Source organism: Pelophylax lessonae (assembly GCF_965119305.1).
Source record: "Pelophylax lessonae genome assembly, chromosome: 2".
Lineage (NCBI taxonomy): Eukaryota > Metazoa > Chordata > Amphibia > Anura > Ranidae > Pelophylax > Pelophylax lessonae.
In genome coordinates this window covers 46,385,483-46,402,454 of record NC_138769.1, presented here as the reverse complement: position 1 = coordinate 46,402,454, position 16,972 = coordinate 46,385,483, and the positions used below count along the sequence as shown (strand labels likewise).

Here is a 16,972-nt window from a genome sequence, read left to right as displayed (position 1 = left end):
GCATTTCATTACATAAGGAGAGTTTACTGCTAAAATAAGTGTGAAATTGAGGACTTGTCTGGGTTGTAAGAAGATGGCTGACGCCTTCATGTTCTTTAAGATTAGGAAACCTATCGGAACGCAGAGCGGCCATATTGAAACGCATGGCGCAAGCGCACTAAGCATTTTTTTTGGGCTCAGAACGTCACTTCCGTTACATTTCCTGATGAGTAGCGGTGTCCTGTCAGAATAGCGCTTCCCATCAGAAAATGTAACGGAAGTGACGTTCTGAGCAAAAATTGCTTACTGCGTATGCGCCATGCGTTCCAATAGGTTATCTAATGTGACAGAACACGAAGCAGCGGCGGACATCTTCCTACACCCATGCAAGTCTGCAAGCACTTCCATTTCACACTTATTTTAGCAGTAAACTCTCTGTATATACTTCATCACAGTATCACAGTATTACATTTGTATTATTATTGTATTATAGTAAATATGGCGAGTAACCTGCAGGTAGAAGGTGGCGACGGCCATCTTGGTACACCCCTCACTGCTCAGTGATAAACTGACTATATCGTGAAATAGACTATATCACCCGCTCGCAGTGAAATACTATATTTCAGTATATAAGGTGAGTTAACTGCTAAAAATAAGAGTGAGATTGAAGAGTTTCCTGGGTGTAAGAAGATGTCTGCTGCCGCCTTCATGTTCTTTCAAATTAGGAAATCTGTTGAAACGCAAGGCGGTCATGTTGGAACGCATAGAGCATGCGCAGTAAGCAATTGTGTTCGTTACGTCACTTCCGTTGCATTTTCTGACGGGTAGCGGTATTCTGACAGGACACCTCCTTTGGTAATCGGAGCTTCTCGGGGAAGGAAGAGAGCTGTAACGCGCATGCTCTGATTGGTTGGACGTATATAGGCGGGCATTTTGAATTGCATAGTGCGCAGCTTCCTCTGGGCATGTTCTTTTCCGTCATGACAGCAGACAAATGGAGATGTTATGGGTCAGGCTGCTGCTGATCCCGTGTGTAATGTCAGCCAGCAGTGAGTATTGTCCTGTGCCATGGACTGTGTATGAGGAAGGAAGTCACGTCTGCACCGGCCGACTCAATATTGCATCCGTGTGTGCGGTGTACGGGGGGGGGGGGGGGGGGGGCGAGGATGTCACCCCCCTCTAATTACTTCCGTTGTACGACTGTCTGCTATACCGGGGGGGAGGGCGGAGCTATGAGGTCACAGCCTGGCCCCGCCCCAACCCTGCTCGCTGTAACACAATTACTGCTGCTGTGGAAGTTCCCCCCCCCCCCCCCCCACTACTTGGTGCACTCCGACTCTTCCCCCCCCCTAGTCTCTGGACTAGTGGGCGGGGTCATGGTTAGATGGTTAATTTACCTTAGCCACGCCCACTGGACTAGGGGAATGGGGGGAAAGCTGGAGCGTACCAAGAAGTGTAGGGGGGGGGGGCAGAGGTGAGCAGTGCAAAGGAACACCTACTACTGACCTCTGTATTCTGTCACTTTTACTTTGCAGTTAGGCAAAGTTCAGGGGTCGGTGGCGAGTGGCGCGGAGTTCAGGGGTCGGTGGCGCGGAGTTCAGGGGTCGGTGGCGAGTGGCGCAGAGTTCAGGGGTCGGTGGCGAGTGGCGCAGAGTTCAGGGGTCGGTGGCGAGTGGCGCAGAGTTCAGGGGTCGGTGGCGAGTGGCGCAGAGTTCAGGGTCGGTGGCGAGTGGCGCAGAGTTCAGGGTCGGTGGCGAGTGGCGCAGAGTTCAGGGGTCGGTGGCGAGTGGCGCAGAGTTCAGGGTCGGTGGCGAGTGGCGCGGAGTTCAGGGGTCGGTGGCGCTGAGTTCAGGGGTCGGTGGCGAGTGGCGCTGAGTTCAGGGGTCGGTGACGCGGAGTCCAGGGGTCAGTGACGCGGAGTCCAGGGGTCGGTGGCGAGGGATGCGGAGTCCAGGGGTCAGTGACGCGGAGTCCAGGGGTCAGTGACGCGGTGGCGAGTGGCGCGGAGTTCAGGGGTCGGTGGCGCAGAGTTCAGGGGTCGGTGGCGAGTGGCGCAGAGTTCAGGGGTCGGTGGCGAGTGGCACGGAGTTCAGGGGTCGGTGGCGAGGGACGCGGAGTCCAGGGGTCGGTGGCGAGGGACGCGGAGTCCAGGGGTCAGTGACGGCGGAGTTCAGGGGTCGGTGGCGAGGGACGCGGAGTCCAGGGGTCAGTGACGCGGAGTCCAGGGGTCAGTGACGCGGAGTCCAGGGGTCGGTGGCGAGGGACGCCGGAGTCCAGGGGTCAGTGACGCGGAGTTCAGGGGTCGGTGGTGAGGGACGCGGATTTCAGGGGCGAGGGACGCGCAGTCCAGGGGTCGTTGGCGAGGGACGCGCAGTCCAGGGGTCGGTGGCGAGGGACGAGGAGTTCAGGGGTCGGTGGTGAGGGACGCGCAGTCCAGGGGTCGGTGGCGAGGGACGCGGAGTTCAGGGGTCGGTGGTGAGGGACGCGCAGTCCAGGGGTCGGTGGCGAGGGACATGGAGTTCAGGGGTCGGTGGTGAGTGAGATAAAAACCAAAACAGAGGAAGAAAAAACTCACCAAAAGATAGCTGATCAGGGCATATGTTCCAATCAACCTTTGGATGGCGCTCCCAACGGAGTGAATCATCTTTCAGCTCAAAACAGCGCACCCCCAATAGACACCAACAGATAGCATTCCAAACTATCCTTGCAGGTATGGATCACAACCAGCTGAACTCCTTGTACTCATACACAACCACCAAAGAAAAGGGGAGTCCCATGGACACGTATACTCCATGTTCAGTATATTGATGGACTATTATTAGCACAGCTGAATGCTGGACTGTTTCATTAACAGCATTGCTATTATTTAAATGTCAATGAGCGCTGCCTTTTGTTGAGTATTCATTGAATAACAACCTTTTATGTGTATTACAGTTTATTTTTATAAGTGGCTGCTCTTCAGTTAGTTTGTTTTAGATTCTTCCTGGCGCAGGGTTGAGAGTTTTTTTTTTTAGGTTCCCTATAAGAATTTCCCTATTTGTAATAATATTGTCAAACCTTTTTTATTGATTTTAAAAAAAAATCATGTAATATGATACATCCATATTTGGATTCAGAGCTATGGCAAGTGGACGTTTCAAGCTAAAATGTTCATTGCTCACTGGATGAGTTTTCTTAGGCTAGCATCCCTACTATCTTGAGCGTCAATGGACCTCTACACCTCAGCCTGGAGAGGCACCACCAAGTACTTATGGCCTTATTGAAGGTCCTTATCTCTGCAGACATGTAGCTGGAAGAAGGGCCTGCAGGAGCCTAAGCATTGTCCTGCAATCCACTGATTATGGTTGCCATGCTTTGTAGGTGCCAATGCAAAAAAAAATAAAAAAAAAAAATATTAGAGCCCATCTCTGGGGAAAGTAAAAATTCTCCTTTTGTAGAGGGGCTGCCCAAAGTTTAAATGCTTGTTTACATCTAGTACAAGGGCTATGGGCCCTTTATCGGTCTTAGGCCCCTTTCACACAGGCGGACCGTTCAGATCCGCCTGTCCATTTTTTTTGGTGGATCTGAACGGTCCCCCCATGCATCTCTATGGGGGATCGGATGTCAGAGGAGACATGTCCGCTGACATCCGATCCGTCAAATCTGGACGGATGGAAACCCTATTTTCCATCCGTCCAGCGGATCGAAAGAGAACGGACCGACGGTCCGTTCCCATCCGATTTCCCCCATAGAGATGCATAGGGAACTGACAGCTGTGTCTCTGCACACAGCGCGGAGAACAGCTGTCATCCTCCTGCTGCTCAGCGGGGGATCGGCAGCTCGAGAAAAACGGACTCCGTCAGATAGTGTGAAAGGGGCCTTAATGATTCCAGAGGCATCCAACTTCCATAGCATAGGGGAGAGGAAACTCAAAGTATGAATGACTAGGTAGGAAAAGAGCTTTTCCCTGAGTCTAAAATGTAAATGAGTATTTATCCCTTGCAGTGTGGGGGCAGCCCTACTGCAAGGGATGTTTTTTTACTTTCCCTAGTGTCCCCTTTAATTTTTTTTTTTTTTTTTTTACAAAAAGTGGAATAGGCCATTTAAGAGAGACTAGACTATTCCTTGTGAGCTGGTTAGTCATACAATCAGGTTCTGACCTTTTTTCTGTTTATTTATTTTTTTTCTTGACTTTTAGTCTGCGATTCACTCCTGCAACCAGCATCCGATACTAATCCGGTAAGATGTATGAAGACGGAGCCAGCCATACTTGGTGGAAATGCTACTCTTACTTGTACCCTCTCGCAACCAAGGGAAGTTTTTCAGGTGACGTGGTGTAAGAGAAAAGGCAATGAATCCAAAGTCTGCGCAACTTCCAGCAAAGAATATGGGGAACGCGTATATGCCGAGTTTTCAGCGTTTACTTCCATCGTCCCGTTGGATCCAGGCAAATATTTAAACAAATCAACCATTGTGATTTCGAAGCTGGAGAAGGAAGATGAAGCTTGTTATGCCTGTTACTTTAACATCAAGTTAGATGGTGCTGTTCATGGTGTAATTTGCCTTACAGATATTGGTAGGTTGGATGTGGAACTGCTCATGTCTCAACATTTTAGATTAGGTCCAAGCAATTCCCAGTTGTTAGGTCACCATTGACACTGAAAAACCATCTAGGGCAATGGGGTCATTGAGCTCTATTGCCCTCTTTTTCCTGCTGATCTTTCCACTACCTGCTCTGTCAACACTTCATCCCTTTTCACAGGGCAGCCATCAGAAAATTTGGGTCCCCTTACACAGCTTTAGGCCTGGCCCCCTCCGGGCCTGACCACCAACATTCCACAGGGCCCGCCCTCTGGCCGTCCCACCGTGTCCTTCCATGCACCCGCTTCTATTTTAACACTCTTACAACTTAATAAATGAAAATGAATCCAATCCAGCAAAGAGACATCCCAATCCAACAAAGAGACAGCGCAATCCAGCAAAGAGACATCAATTTAGCATTGGCTTACTCTGCAGCCACCATGCTTTAGCAATTGCTAGTTACCACAGCTGCAACTACTTGGTCTCCTTGGTTGGGGCCTGGGCAGCTGGGCCCCTCGGACTGCCTGGGCCCCTTACATGTGTATGGGCTGTCCCCCCCCCCCCCCCCCCCCCCCTTGATGGCTGCTCTGCCTTTTCACAACGTTACTACTTTTCAATCACTAGTGTCAGCCTGCACCTCCCCCATAGACTTTCTCTTTCTGCTGCACAGTCTGCTCCTGCTCTGGAAAGGAGTGCCGGTGTTCTGTGGAATAGTGCAGATCATTAGATAATGCCTCCGACAATCTGTGCATGTGCAGTACTGACGTCACTCTGGCAATCAGCTGGCGTGACGTCAACTCTGCGAATGCGCAGGTCGTCCATGACATTAACTGACATTCAGCAAATGCAGTAATCGACAGAACGCCGGAGGCAGTCCAATATGTCCTGCATGGTGGCTCCTCCCGCAGCCTTCCTCTCATGTACCCCACTCGGTCACACCCTGGCTTTGGGCTCAGCTTCTTGGAGGAGGATTAGTCTGTGGCTGCCAGTCATGTGCCACTTCTGGGAGGGATGAGGGAGGCTGGGCAGGTGGCTCAGTGAGGAGATTACAGCACACATGTTAACATGCCGGTGTTCTGTCGATTACTGCATTTGCTGATTGTTGGATAATACCTCCGACCATCTGCGCATGCACAGAGTTGACGTCATGCCAGCTGATTCCCAGAGTGACGTCAACACTGCGCATGCGCAGATCGCCAGAGGCATTACCGTCGGAGCACTTTTTGCAGGTAAAAAAAAAGTGCATTTATTGTTCTTTTTGGAGTTTGTAAAGCATTTCACCAGCAATCAGCAGATAATGGTGCCATGCAGGTCTCCTACACACCTGTCAGTGTTTCTATGTACAAGTACATCCGCTTGCTGACAGGGAGACTCCATGAACTATCACGGTGCTCCACAGCGCCATGGTAGTTCAATGAGAACTTCAAGCCGACAGCCGCTAAGGATGTCAGGACTTGTAGCTCATACACAGAGCTGTGTGACTGAATGATGCGGCTAAGTGGGCGGAGCCCTGCACCGCCGCACTGATTTAAAAAAAACTGACAGCTAGTACAGGGAATTTCTAAAAATGGGTGTAACATCATGTTCCCAAAGGTACACTTATCATTTAAAGGGGTTGTCAAGGCAGTGCACGCATTCACTGCCAGCCACCCTGCTAGTATAACCTATAGTATATGCTGCATGCCGTTTGTAAAAAACATCTTTTAAATACCTTATTTATTCTCCCCGATCAGCAGTCACGTGACCACCTGTCGCTCTCTCCCTCCAATGTATACACTAGAGAGGGAGGGGCCAAGATCTCCCCCTGACGTCTCCTGGGTGGTCACGTGACCTCCCTCTGTAGTGTATACAGCGGAGGAAGAGAGTGACAGGCAGTCACGTGACCTCCCTCTGTAGTGTATACAGCGGAGAAAGTGAGCGACAGCGATCATGTGCCTGCTGATCGGAGAGAATAAATAAGGTATGTAGAAGAAAAACGGCATGCAGTGTATATTACAGGTTATACTAGCCAAGGGACTGGCAGTGATTGTGAGCAGTAATGTTTGCATTGCTCGGAACATGGCTACGAGGGGAGGGGCGGCTCATACACAGAGTTGATAGGCAGGGGGGGAGAGGAGAGACTGGAGAGCTGCGGATGACGGAGGAATGTAAACTGACCACGGAATATGGGCTCAGTAGCCATGATTAACCGTGGTCTGTTTACAGAGGGGAGGGCAGAAACTGGCAGGATCAACTAGGTTTTTTTATGTGATATAGGGGGCCACATTACACAGCACAAGCACTGTGCTGTTATTCATGCGTTTAGGCAACAGGATTTTTTTTTTTTATGGGTAAGAAATGCTTTAAGAGAACCAGTTGGGATTGCAGTACCAGATTTTATCTGTAGATGGCAGCATAGAGCAACCTATTTAGGCTCATTTCACTTGGATGATCTAATCCATCCTTTTTCAACACATAAGAACCCTTGAAATAACTTTTCAGTCTCAGGGAACCCCTGCTAAAAATTACTACATCTACAAATCCTGTTACTGTGATGGTCAGTGGGAAGAATGCTTCTTACACATGGCTAAAACGATCAATGGTGTCAGAGGGAACTTATCTGAAAGGCAGAAATTGCTCGTTGCTCAAGGAACCCCTAGAAACCTCCTGGAAAACCCTGGTTAAAAAACCCTGATCTAATCTATTTTCACTATAGGTGTATCAAATGAATTTACATGTTCAGCCCCCGGGACGAACATCGGCATCATCATGAATCCACCAGAGATTAAAACACGAAAATCTGAGCGTGATAATAAAGGAAAATTGCTGCTTAAGGGAAGATATCATGACTCAAACATCAATCCCACTTGTATTTTTCTACAGGAACCAGGAGGTATGTAATTCTGAACTCTAGGCAAACATCTAAATGCATATACAAAGTATGAGTAAGGATGGTCAAATTTTTAAAGCATAAGCTCACCTTTGTAAAAAAAATAAATGCACATCTTTTTGCAGGTAACAAAATGTGCAATTTATTATTATTTTTTCACTAGGAGCCTGCAAAGCATTGCACCCACAATCAGCAGATTTCGGGTGCTATGCAGGGCTCTTTCAGACTGTCTGTGCAAGCTATTTGCTTATACCTCACACTGGCAGGGAGAATCAATGAACTACAGTATCTAGAGCAGTGGTCCTTAACTCCGGTCCTCAGGGCCCACTAACTCTTTCTCTCTTTCTCTTCTCTTTTCTCTTCTCTTCTCTTTTTTTTTTTTTTTTTTTCTCTTCTCTTTTTTTTTTTCTCTTTTCTCTTCTCCTCTTTCATCCTTTAGTGGAGCCAAAAAGACTGTTTTTGTACTGCAAGGTCTTCCTTTCCTTATGGAACCTCAGGGTCGCATCTCCCCCACTGACCACCCCCATCCATGGAGGTGGCAGGTCCCTTGGAACCCCAGGTTCCCACGGCGGTCCTGCAGTCCTAGTGTCCCATTTGGAAGAGGAGTGTGGGCAAAGGCTCAGGAGTAAGAGTCCCCCGCCTTCCCTCTGCTCAGTCTGTCTCCTCTGATCCTGAGCCTGATGCTGCCTTAGACGTGGCCCATCCAGGGGGGCTTAATATCACACCCCCAGATCACTCTGATAGGGAGGATGATTCCTCCGTGGTCGCAGCAGCGAATGAAAAGCCGCGGGTGGACTCGCTTATTACTGCAGTGCGTGAGACTTTAAAAATGGAGGATGCGGCTGATGTAGCCACAGACATGGCTGTGTCTTTGGTACCTCGCACTCCAAAAGTGTTTCCTTTATGTGCCTTATTTTGACAGGTTTTCCTGTAAGGAATGGGAACAACAAAAATTACCGTTTGTGGTCCTCAAGCGTTTTGCTGTAAGTTACTTTTTTGAGAAGTCACTCTTAAAGAAGTGGGACTAGTCCGCCAGTGGTGGACCCTCCTGTTTCCAGGTTAAATAAAGCAATCCTGATCCCAGTAGAGGAATCCCCGTCCTTTAAGGACCCGGCTGACACAAAAGCGGAGGCTGTGGCATGCAGCATGTTTATTATGGCTGGTTCGTCATTTGGGCCAGTCTTTGCCTCAGCCCTAGTGTCTCAGACCCTAACAGCCTAACTGAATGGGCTAAGCTTTTGCACCAGGGCCTGGGGGGGGGGGGGGGTGAGCAGGTCCCCACTGCTTATGTTGATTTAGTGGACCAGTCGGTCCATGGGCTGCAGTTTATTTGTGATGCAGCTTTGGATACAGCTCCTGTGCTGTCCAAACTTTGTTGCAACGGTGGTGATTAGGCACGTGGCTTAAGAATTTTTTCAGCAGACCAAGCCTCTAAGAAAGCGCTCATTGATCTGCCCTTCCAAGGCGATTGCCTGTTTGGGGCTACTCTGGATGACATCATTAAGGGTATCACGGGGGGGGGGGGGGGGGGGATCCTTCCTTTCACAATCCAGGAAAGGGAAGGAACCTAGTCGCAGATGGGGGCCCTCCTCAGCCCATAGAACATTCTTTTGTGCTTCTGGGACGGAGAATCATGGAATTGGATCTTTCTCTTTCGTTCATTGATGGACACAGTGTTATATCTTCATTTGACGGATGGGTTATGCTGCGCTTCCTAGGAGTAGGACACTAGGCGGAAAAGGGTTAACAGAGCTTTAACTTTGCCCATGGGGCTGTCCCAGGTGGTATACTCTCACTTCTTGCTCTAGGATCACAGTTTTTTTTCTGCCTAGTCAGGAGTAAGGACCTAGCTCCCTGCTGGAATGTCTGGTCCTGGCATTTTTTTTTTTCTCAATTTTAAACATTTTTTTTCACTTTTTGTTATTTTCCTAGTTCATTTGTTCCTGTGAGAACTACAATCAACTGCCGGACTGGGGGACGCACTGGATATTCTAGATCCTGACGGTCACCCAGGTCTGACCAGCGAGCGCGTGCAGACCTCAGCTCCATGCTAGGTCGGCCGCGACATGATCCCTTTCGAGAGACTGGCTTGCGATTGGGACACGCACGGACGCACACAACCTGGTCATGGCCGGAGTCGCAGCATTCCTCGGGCCCGCAGCACCCCCCCCCCCCAATTCTCCCTCCCCTGGAGGGCGTCCAGGGGTGGTTTAATTGGGTGTGGTGGATGGCAATCGGCTAGCCACCGTGTACCTGTGCGGACCGGGAGTGCTGTGACTGTGGAAAGGGGGGTCCTGGGCAAGCTCTCACAGGGTCTTTTGCGGTTTGCTTCTCGCGCTCGAAAGTGCCGCCATTTTCTAATATGTGCGACCATTTTCCCGGAGACCAGCGGTGGACTGGGCATGCACGGCGGCCATTTTATTGTAGCCACATTGTGTAATAGGCGGCTGGCGGCCTCCGTTGGCAGCACGGATGTTCTTCTGTTCAGAGCGGCATGCTGCAAGAGATTGGCGCCTCTTCTCCTTGCTCCTTGTGCTGCGGAGACACGGTGTGGTGGTGAGTCCTAGGGCAGTATCTCCCTACCTGGTTGGACTGTTTGCAGTTTTCTGGGACCTCTAGTCCCAGCGTTGCTGGGTTTTTATTTTTACAGCTACTATTAAAACTTTTACTGTGTTTCCATTGCGTCACCAGGGTGTCATGGAGCCAGCCACACATGTCTCTCAAAGGGGGGATCCTTGGGGGCCCACTCTGCTATGATGGCGGTCCTACAAATGCCCCCCCCCATTTAAATGGAGAGGAGGATCTGTCTGGAGCAGTGCCCACCTGGTATGGTGAGTAGCCGTCCCCCCCCCCCCCCCCTCTACCCCTGAAGGGTTTTGGGTGGATGGGAGTCCCTCCTTGGGACGGTCGGACCCCAGGGTTCCCCTCCTTCCTGCAGGCACCCCTTTCTTATCAAGTTTCTCATCCTATTCCCCCCACCCCCTCCACCTCCAGTTGGGATGTGTGTGTGTGTGTTTTTTTTTTTTCTTTTTTTTTTTATGCGTGGTCTGGCCACCTACCTGGGGTGGGGGCAAGGCGCTAATGTCGATGGGGGCCGGGGGGTGTACTGCCGGCAGCCTGACGATCGATTGTGGGGGGGAGGGTAGATGTACCTGGTGGGGGCTCCTGCCAGGATCTGTCCAGAGGCCTGGTCCCCCCCATTATGGGTCCTGGTATGCCTCGTGGTGACGCGGGGGGGCCACCATTTTGTTGGGGCCTGTGTGTTTCTATACACGGCCATGTTTGTGTAGTCTGGCAGCCATTTTCTTCTGGTTAACCATTGCAAATAGAGGTGGCCATGACAGTGAAGCCCTGTGGGCGGTGATTTGGCGGTGGGAGCCCCTCCTTATCCCCTGATGCTGACTGCTGAATCATTTTTACTTCCTGATCGCCTCATGTGTAGTGCAGAATTTCCTGGTGCTAGCAGGTGCCTGTGTCGGTGGGTGGTGAGTCTGGTGTGGTCCTCTCCCTCTCTGCTTAGGATCACTCTGTGCCTTGTGCTTGGAGACCAGGGGGTGCTGCCAGCGCAATGGGGGGTTCTCCCTTAGCAGCGTGTTACACTTTTGTGGGGTACCCCTGGTGACTCGCAAAGTCCTTGGAGCACATTTCCCACCTGATCCCCTCTCTGAGGCTGCGGGGCCCTCCGGGTCCCAACCACCCATCCATGCACTGACGGCAGTCCTGGAGTCCCTTGTGTCCCGGGTGGAGGCGGCTTGCGGTCTACGGGCTAGCAAAAAGCACCTTCCCCTGCCTTACCTTTTTCAGTTCCTGAATCTGATTCGGCACCCGCGGACCTGGGTCACCCTGTTGGGTCTGCGACCACGCACCTGGGACCCTCTAAAAATGAGGATCTTTCCATTAAAGTAGATCGTCTGTTTGGAGCTACCCTATATGACATCATTAAAAGTCTCACAGAGGTGGGAAGAGTACCTTTCTTGTACAGGCTACTAGGGTAAGGAACCTCGTCGTAGATGTGGACCTTCTTTCTTGGCTCATAAGGAGTTTTTTTCGTCCCTCAAGGTCAACTGACAGGGCTTGAAGACTTTCAGGGCCTCCTCTGGCGGCTCCAAACAAACCTGGTCTGGCAAGCCAAGAGCGGGCTTCTCCAGTCCCGCAGACAAGATTCCTTCAGCATGAAGGCGCGTCCTAATCCGTATCGGGGGTGGGGGGACGTCTTTGCTGGTTTCCGGACCCGTGGACTTCCCTGGTGCAAGACAAGTGTGTCCACAAAGTTATTCAGTCTGGTTACAGCATCGAGTTTCGTTCTTGCCCCTCGACAGGGTTTTTTCCTTCCAACCTGCACCTGCCTGCAGACTGGTTACAGGGTCTGTTTGGGGCGGTACAAGACCTGTTCCTTCAAAGAGTGATCGTCTTGTTTCTGACTTCGGAACGTTTTCAGGGATTTTACTCAAACCTGTTCACAGTCCTCGGAAGGAAGGCAAAGTGAGTCCAATCCTGGACCTCAAGGTGCTAAACTGCTTTTGTGCGGGTACAGAAGTTCAGAATGGAGTCCATTCGAATGGTGGTGGCATCCCTGCATCAGGGGGATTTTCTTGCCTCTATCGATATCAAGGATGCCTACCTTCTCATTCCAATATGTGCCAGTCACCAGCATTTTTTCCGCTTTGCTGTGGGAGAGGAGCATTATCAGTTTGTGGCATTACCCTTTGGTCTCGCCTCTGCTCCTTGGGTCTTCACAAAAGTGTTTGCTCCGGTGCTAGCTTTGCTACGCCAACGGGGGATCGCGGTACTGGGCTACTTGGATGATCTCCTTCTGTGAGCGGAGTCTCTATCTGCTCTGGCGGAGAACCTGGAGATCACAATACGAACTCTGCGGGTGTTCAGCTGGAATCAGAATTTTCAGAAGTCTGTCCTGGTTCTGTCCAGAAAGCTGAACTATTTGGGCCTTAACCACTTCCATACCGAGTCATGTAAAATGACGTCGGCAAAGTGGTTGTCTAGATCCGGGCCGCCGTCATATGACGTCGCCCGGATCTCCCCTCTACTGCGCGCCCCCAGCGGCGCGCAGCGGCGCGATCTGGGATGAGGCTCGTCCCTCGGACATAGCCCATCCCTGATCAAGGTAAACAGCCAATAGAAATTGGCTGTTTACCACGTGATCGGCTGTGTCAATCACAGCCGATCACATGAGCGGCTCCAGCACGAGCCGCTCGTTCTCTCTGCAATGCGCGCCCCCTGGGGCGCGCAGAGCAGCGATCGGGGACGAGGCTCGTCCCTCGGACAGAGTTGATCCCCGATCTAGGTAAAGAGCCAATGAAATTGGCTCTTTACCACGTGACCGGCTGTGTCCAATCACAGCCGGTCACAAATGTCAGAGAACACGGTAACTAGCTGTCACCGTGTTCTCCTCCTCACACACTGATCCTGTGTGAGGAGGAGATTGTGGTAACAGCTAGTTACCAACTACAGTGCACCCTAAACACACTGATTGCCCCCCCCCCAATAAAGAGCATCTGTCACTAGCCTATTAAAGTACCCGAGTACCTGTCACCAGCCCATCAGGCCATCAGGTACTCAGATGACAGGTACTTGGGTACTCTGACGGGCTGGTGACAGGTATTCGGGTACTCTGATGTCAGGTACTCTGATGACGGATACTCTGATGACAGGTACTCGGGTACTCTGATGACGGGTACTCGGGTACTCTGATGACGGGTACTCGGGTACTTTGAGTACCTGTCAACGGAGTACCCGTCATCAGAGTACCCGAGTACCTTCCACCTGCTCATCAGAGTACCTGACGCCTGAAGTACCCGAGTACTTGCCGCCTGCTCATCAGTACCCATCACTACTCATCAGTACTCATCAGTACCTATCACGTATCAGTACTGATCATCAGTACCCATCAGTACAGTATCACCTATCAGTACTACTCATCAGTACCTATCACCTGCCTGTCACTTGCCTATCAGAGTACCCGAGTACCTGCCACCTGCTCATCAGTACCAGAGTACCTGTCACCTGCCCAACAAAGTACCCGAGTACCTGTCACCCTTCATACAGCCACCATGTCCAAGTCCAAAAAGGTTTATAAACGTCCTCCGTTTAAACCTAAATACCGGTGTTATGGCAGCAGATAGCTGCCATAACCCTGGTATTTTTTTAAATGGTGGACGGTTGGCTTTCCGATAAGGGTGGTCCCAGCGGCGGATTCGCCGTGGGATCACCCTTCCGGGATGGCGGAAGAGGCGCCCCCTCCCGCCGCGTTCCGGTCCTTTTCCCCGCTTACCGGACCCGCCGGCAGAGGGGAAAACGATCCGGTCCCGGATCCTTACAGACAGGATGTCGAGTGAGGGCAAGCTTGCCCTCACTTGACTCTATGGTCTTGGAGGACCGGAGCTACGGAAAATGTTGTTGCCTAGCAACCGGTTTAAAGGTCCGTTTTTTTTTTTTTTTTTTTTTTTCTATCTTTTAGTGTGCTTGTGAGATCTGAGGACTTTTTGACCCCAGATCTCACAAAAAAGAGGTCCTGTCGTGCCTATTTCTATTACGAGGAATATTTACATTTCTTTTAATAGAAATAAAAATGATCAATTTTTTTTTTTTTTTTAAACAGTGTAAAAATAAAAAATAGTAAATAAAATAAATAGTAAAAAAAAAAATTAAAGCGCCCTGTCCCCGTTAGCTCGCGCGCAGAAGCGAACGCATACAGAAACCCCGCCCACATATGTAAACAGTGTTCAAACCACACATGTGAGGTATCGCCGCGATCGTTAGAGCAAGGGGAATAATTTGAGCCCTAGACCTCCTCTGTAACTCAAAGATGGCAACCTGTAGAAATTTTTAAATTGTCGCCTATGGGGATTTTTAAGTACCAAAGTTTGTCGCCATTCCGTGAGCGTGCGCAATTTTGAAACATGACATGTTGGGTATCTATTTACTCGGCGTAACATTATCTTTCACATTATGGAAAAAAATTGGGCTAACTTTACTGGTTTCTTATTTTTTAATTAAAAAAAGTGAATTTTTTCCAAAAAAATTGCGTTTGGAAGACCGCTGCGCAAATACGGTGTGATAAAAAATATTGCAATAATCTCCATTTTATTCTCTAGGGTCTCTGCTAAAAAAAAATATATAATGTTTGGGGGTTCTAAGCAGTTTTCCAGCAAAACAACTGATTTTAGCTTGTAAACACCAAATGTCAAAAATAGGCCTAGGCAAGTGGCTAGGATGCATGATGGTGCGCCTTGGATGTTGGGCCCCTCTATATGGCTAGGCTGTGAAAAAGTCTCACACATGTGGTATTACCATACTCAGGAGGAGTGGCAGAATGTATTTTGGGGTGTCATTTTTGCTGTGTACATGCTATGTGTTAGGAATATCCTATAAATTGACAACTTTGTGTAAAAAAAAAAAAAAAAAAAAAAGTTTTCATTTTTTTCCCACATTTTCCAAAAACCTGTGGAAAAAAATATGTTCAAACGACCCATAATGCCTCATAGAATATACGTTGGAGTGTTTGCTTTCCAAAATGGGGTCATTTTGTGGACTTTTCCATTGTATTGGTGCTCTAGGGCCTTGAAAAGTGTGATAGGTAGTAAGAAAGTTTTATGTGTATTTATGCTCCTAGAACGCCTGAATGTGCTTCTTGGACGTGGAGTCTCTTTTTGTGGCCAGGCTGTGTAAAAGTCTCACACATGTGGTATTGCCATACTCGGAAGGAGTAGCAGAATGTATTTTTGGGTGTAATTTTTGCTGTGTACATGCTATGTGTTAGAAATAGCTTATAAATTGACAACTTTGTGGGAAAAAAAAGAAAAAAAAAAATTTTTCTTAATTTTCCCAAGAATTGTGGGAAAAAATTACAACTTCAAAAAACTCACCATGCCTCTTACTAAATACCTTGGACTGTCTACTTTACAAAAAGGGGTAATTTGGTTGGTATTTGTACTGTCCTGACATTTCAGGGCCTCAAGAAAGGAGATGGGCCATCAGTACATCTGGTGTAATCAATTTTCAGTAATTGGTACCATAGCTTCTAGACTCAATAACTTTCACACAGATGAAATAATATACACTAATTTGGGTTAATTTTACCAGAGACATGTAGCAGTATACATTTTGGCCCAAATGTATGAAGAAAAATTAATTTTTTGCAAAATTTTATAATTGAAACTAAAAAAGTGTTTTTTTTTTTCAAAATTTTTGCTCTTTTTTTGCATATTTCACGAAAAAAAAAACCCCAGTTGTGATCAAATACCACCAAAAGAAAGCTCTATTTGTGTGAAAAAAAATGATAAAAATTTTGTTTGGTTACAGTGTAGCATGACTGAGCAATTGTCATTCAAAGTGTGAGAGTGCTGAAAGCTGAAAATTGGTCTGGGCAGGAAGGGTGTCTAACTGCTCTGTATGGAAGCGGTTAAGCCCCGTACACACATACCGATCGTTGGCCGACCGATCGGCTGTCTTTTGTCCAGGGCTGTCGGTGTCTGTTGAAAAGTGCAAAAGACTGCACACGAATTTTGTCGGCCAACAACAGCCGAGTGCAGAAGTGATGTCATGTGATGGTTAACTTTCCCTGTGTTTTTTCTTTTCTGAGCATGCCCAGTCTTGCAAATCTGCTGTCTGTCGGCCGAATTCTGTACTGACTGGCGAACAATCGGCCGTTCTGGTGTCGGCATACAAAAATTTTAAAGCCTGCACAACAGATTCTGTTTGGCCGAAAATGCGCTGTCGGAAGCATCCTACTAACAAGCCTACAATCGGCCGATCGGTCGTTGGCCGAATCTTTACGGCCGACAATCGGTACGTGTGTACGGGCCTTTTCTCTGGACTCGGGATGTAGCCAGAGTGCTCCTTCCTCTGGACAAACTCCAGAAATTTGCAGGCTGCAATTCACCTCCTGCTGTCCAACAAATGGTTATCCCTCTGGACTTGCATGCGGGTGCTGGGCCTGATGGTATCTACCTTTTGAGGCGGTTCCATTTGCGCAGTTCCTTACGAGGTCCCTGCAAAAGGAGATATTGACCAAATGGGACAATACTCAGCAGTCTCTGAACAATTAGATCCGACTGAGTCGGGGGAATAAAGGAGTCCCTTATGCGATTATTATTATTATACAGGATTTATATAGCGCCAACAGTTTGCGCAGCGCTTTACAATGTGAGGGAAGACCATACAGTTAAAGTACAATTCAAAACAAAACAGGAGGAACTAGAGGGCCCTGCTCATTAGAGCTTACAGTCTAGAAGGGAGGGTCAAGTGAAACAAAAGGCAATAACTTTGGGGGGATGGGCTGATGGAGAAAATGGAGGTATATTTGTTAAGTGTGGGTAGGATAGGCTTCTCTGAAAAGGAGGGTTTTCAGAGATCGCCTAAAAGCTAATAGAGTAGGAGATAATCGGACAGATAAGGGTAAGGAGTTCCATAGGATTGTAGAGGCTCTGGAAAAGTCCTGGAGGCGAGCATGGGAGGAGGTGACGAGGGAGTTAGAGAGCAGGAGGTTTTGAGAGGAACGAAGTGAGCGATTAGGTTGGTATTTTGAGACTAGGCTAGTGATGTAGC

At 49.0% G+C, this 16,972-nt stretch overlaps 1 protein-coding gene across 1 annotated transcript in view; it reads left to right on the top strand.

Moving 5' to 3' along the window:
* The first annotated feature begins 952 nt into the window (after nucleotides 1-952).
* The window catches only part of LOC309547944 (uncharacterized protein), a 44,700-nt gene continuing 28,680 nt past the window's right edge, over nucleotides 953-16,972 (top strand). The window contains exons 1-3 of the mRNA XM_082247941.1: nucleotides 953-1,028; nucleotides 4,157-4,534; nucleotides 7,235-7,411. Of these exons, the coding sequence (XP_082104067.1) occupies nucleotides 974-1,028; nucleotides 4,157-4,534; nucleotides 7,235-7,411 (610 nt within the window). The 5' untranslated portion in view covers nucleotides 953-973. The remainder of the gene's footprint in view (nucleotides 1,029-4,156; nucleotides 4,535-7,234; nucleotides 7,412-16,972) is intronic.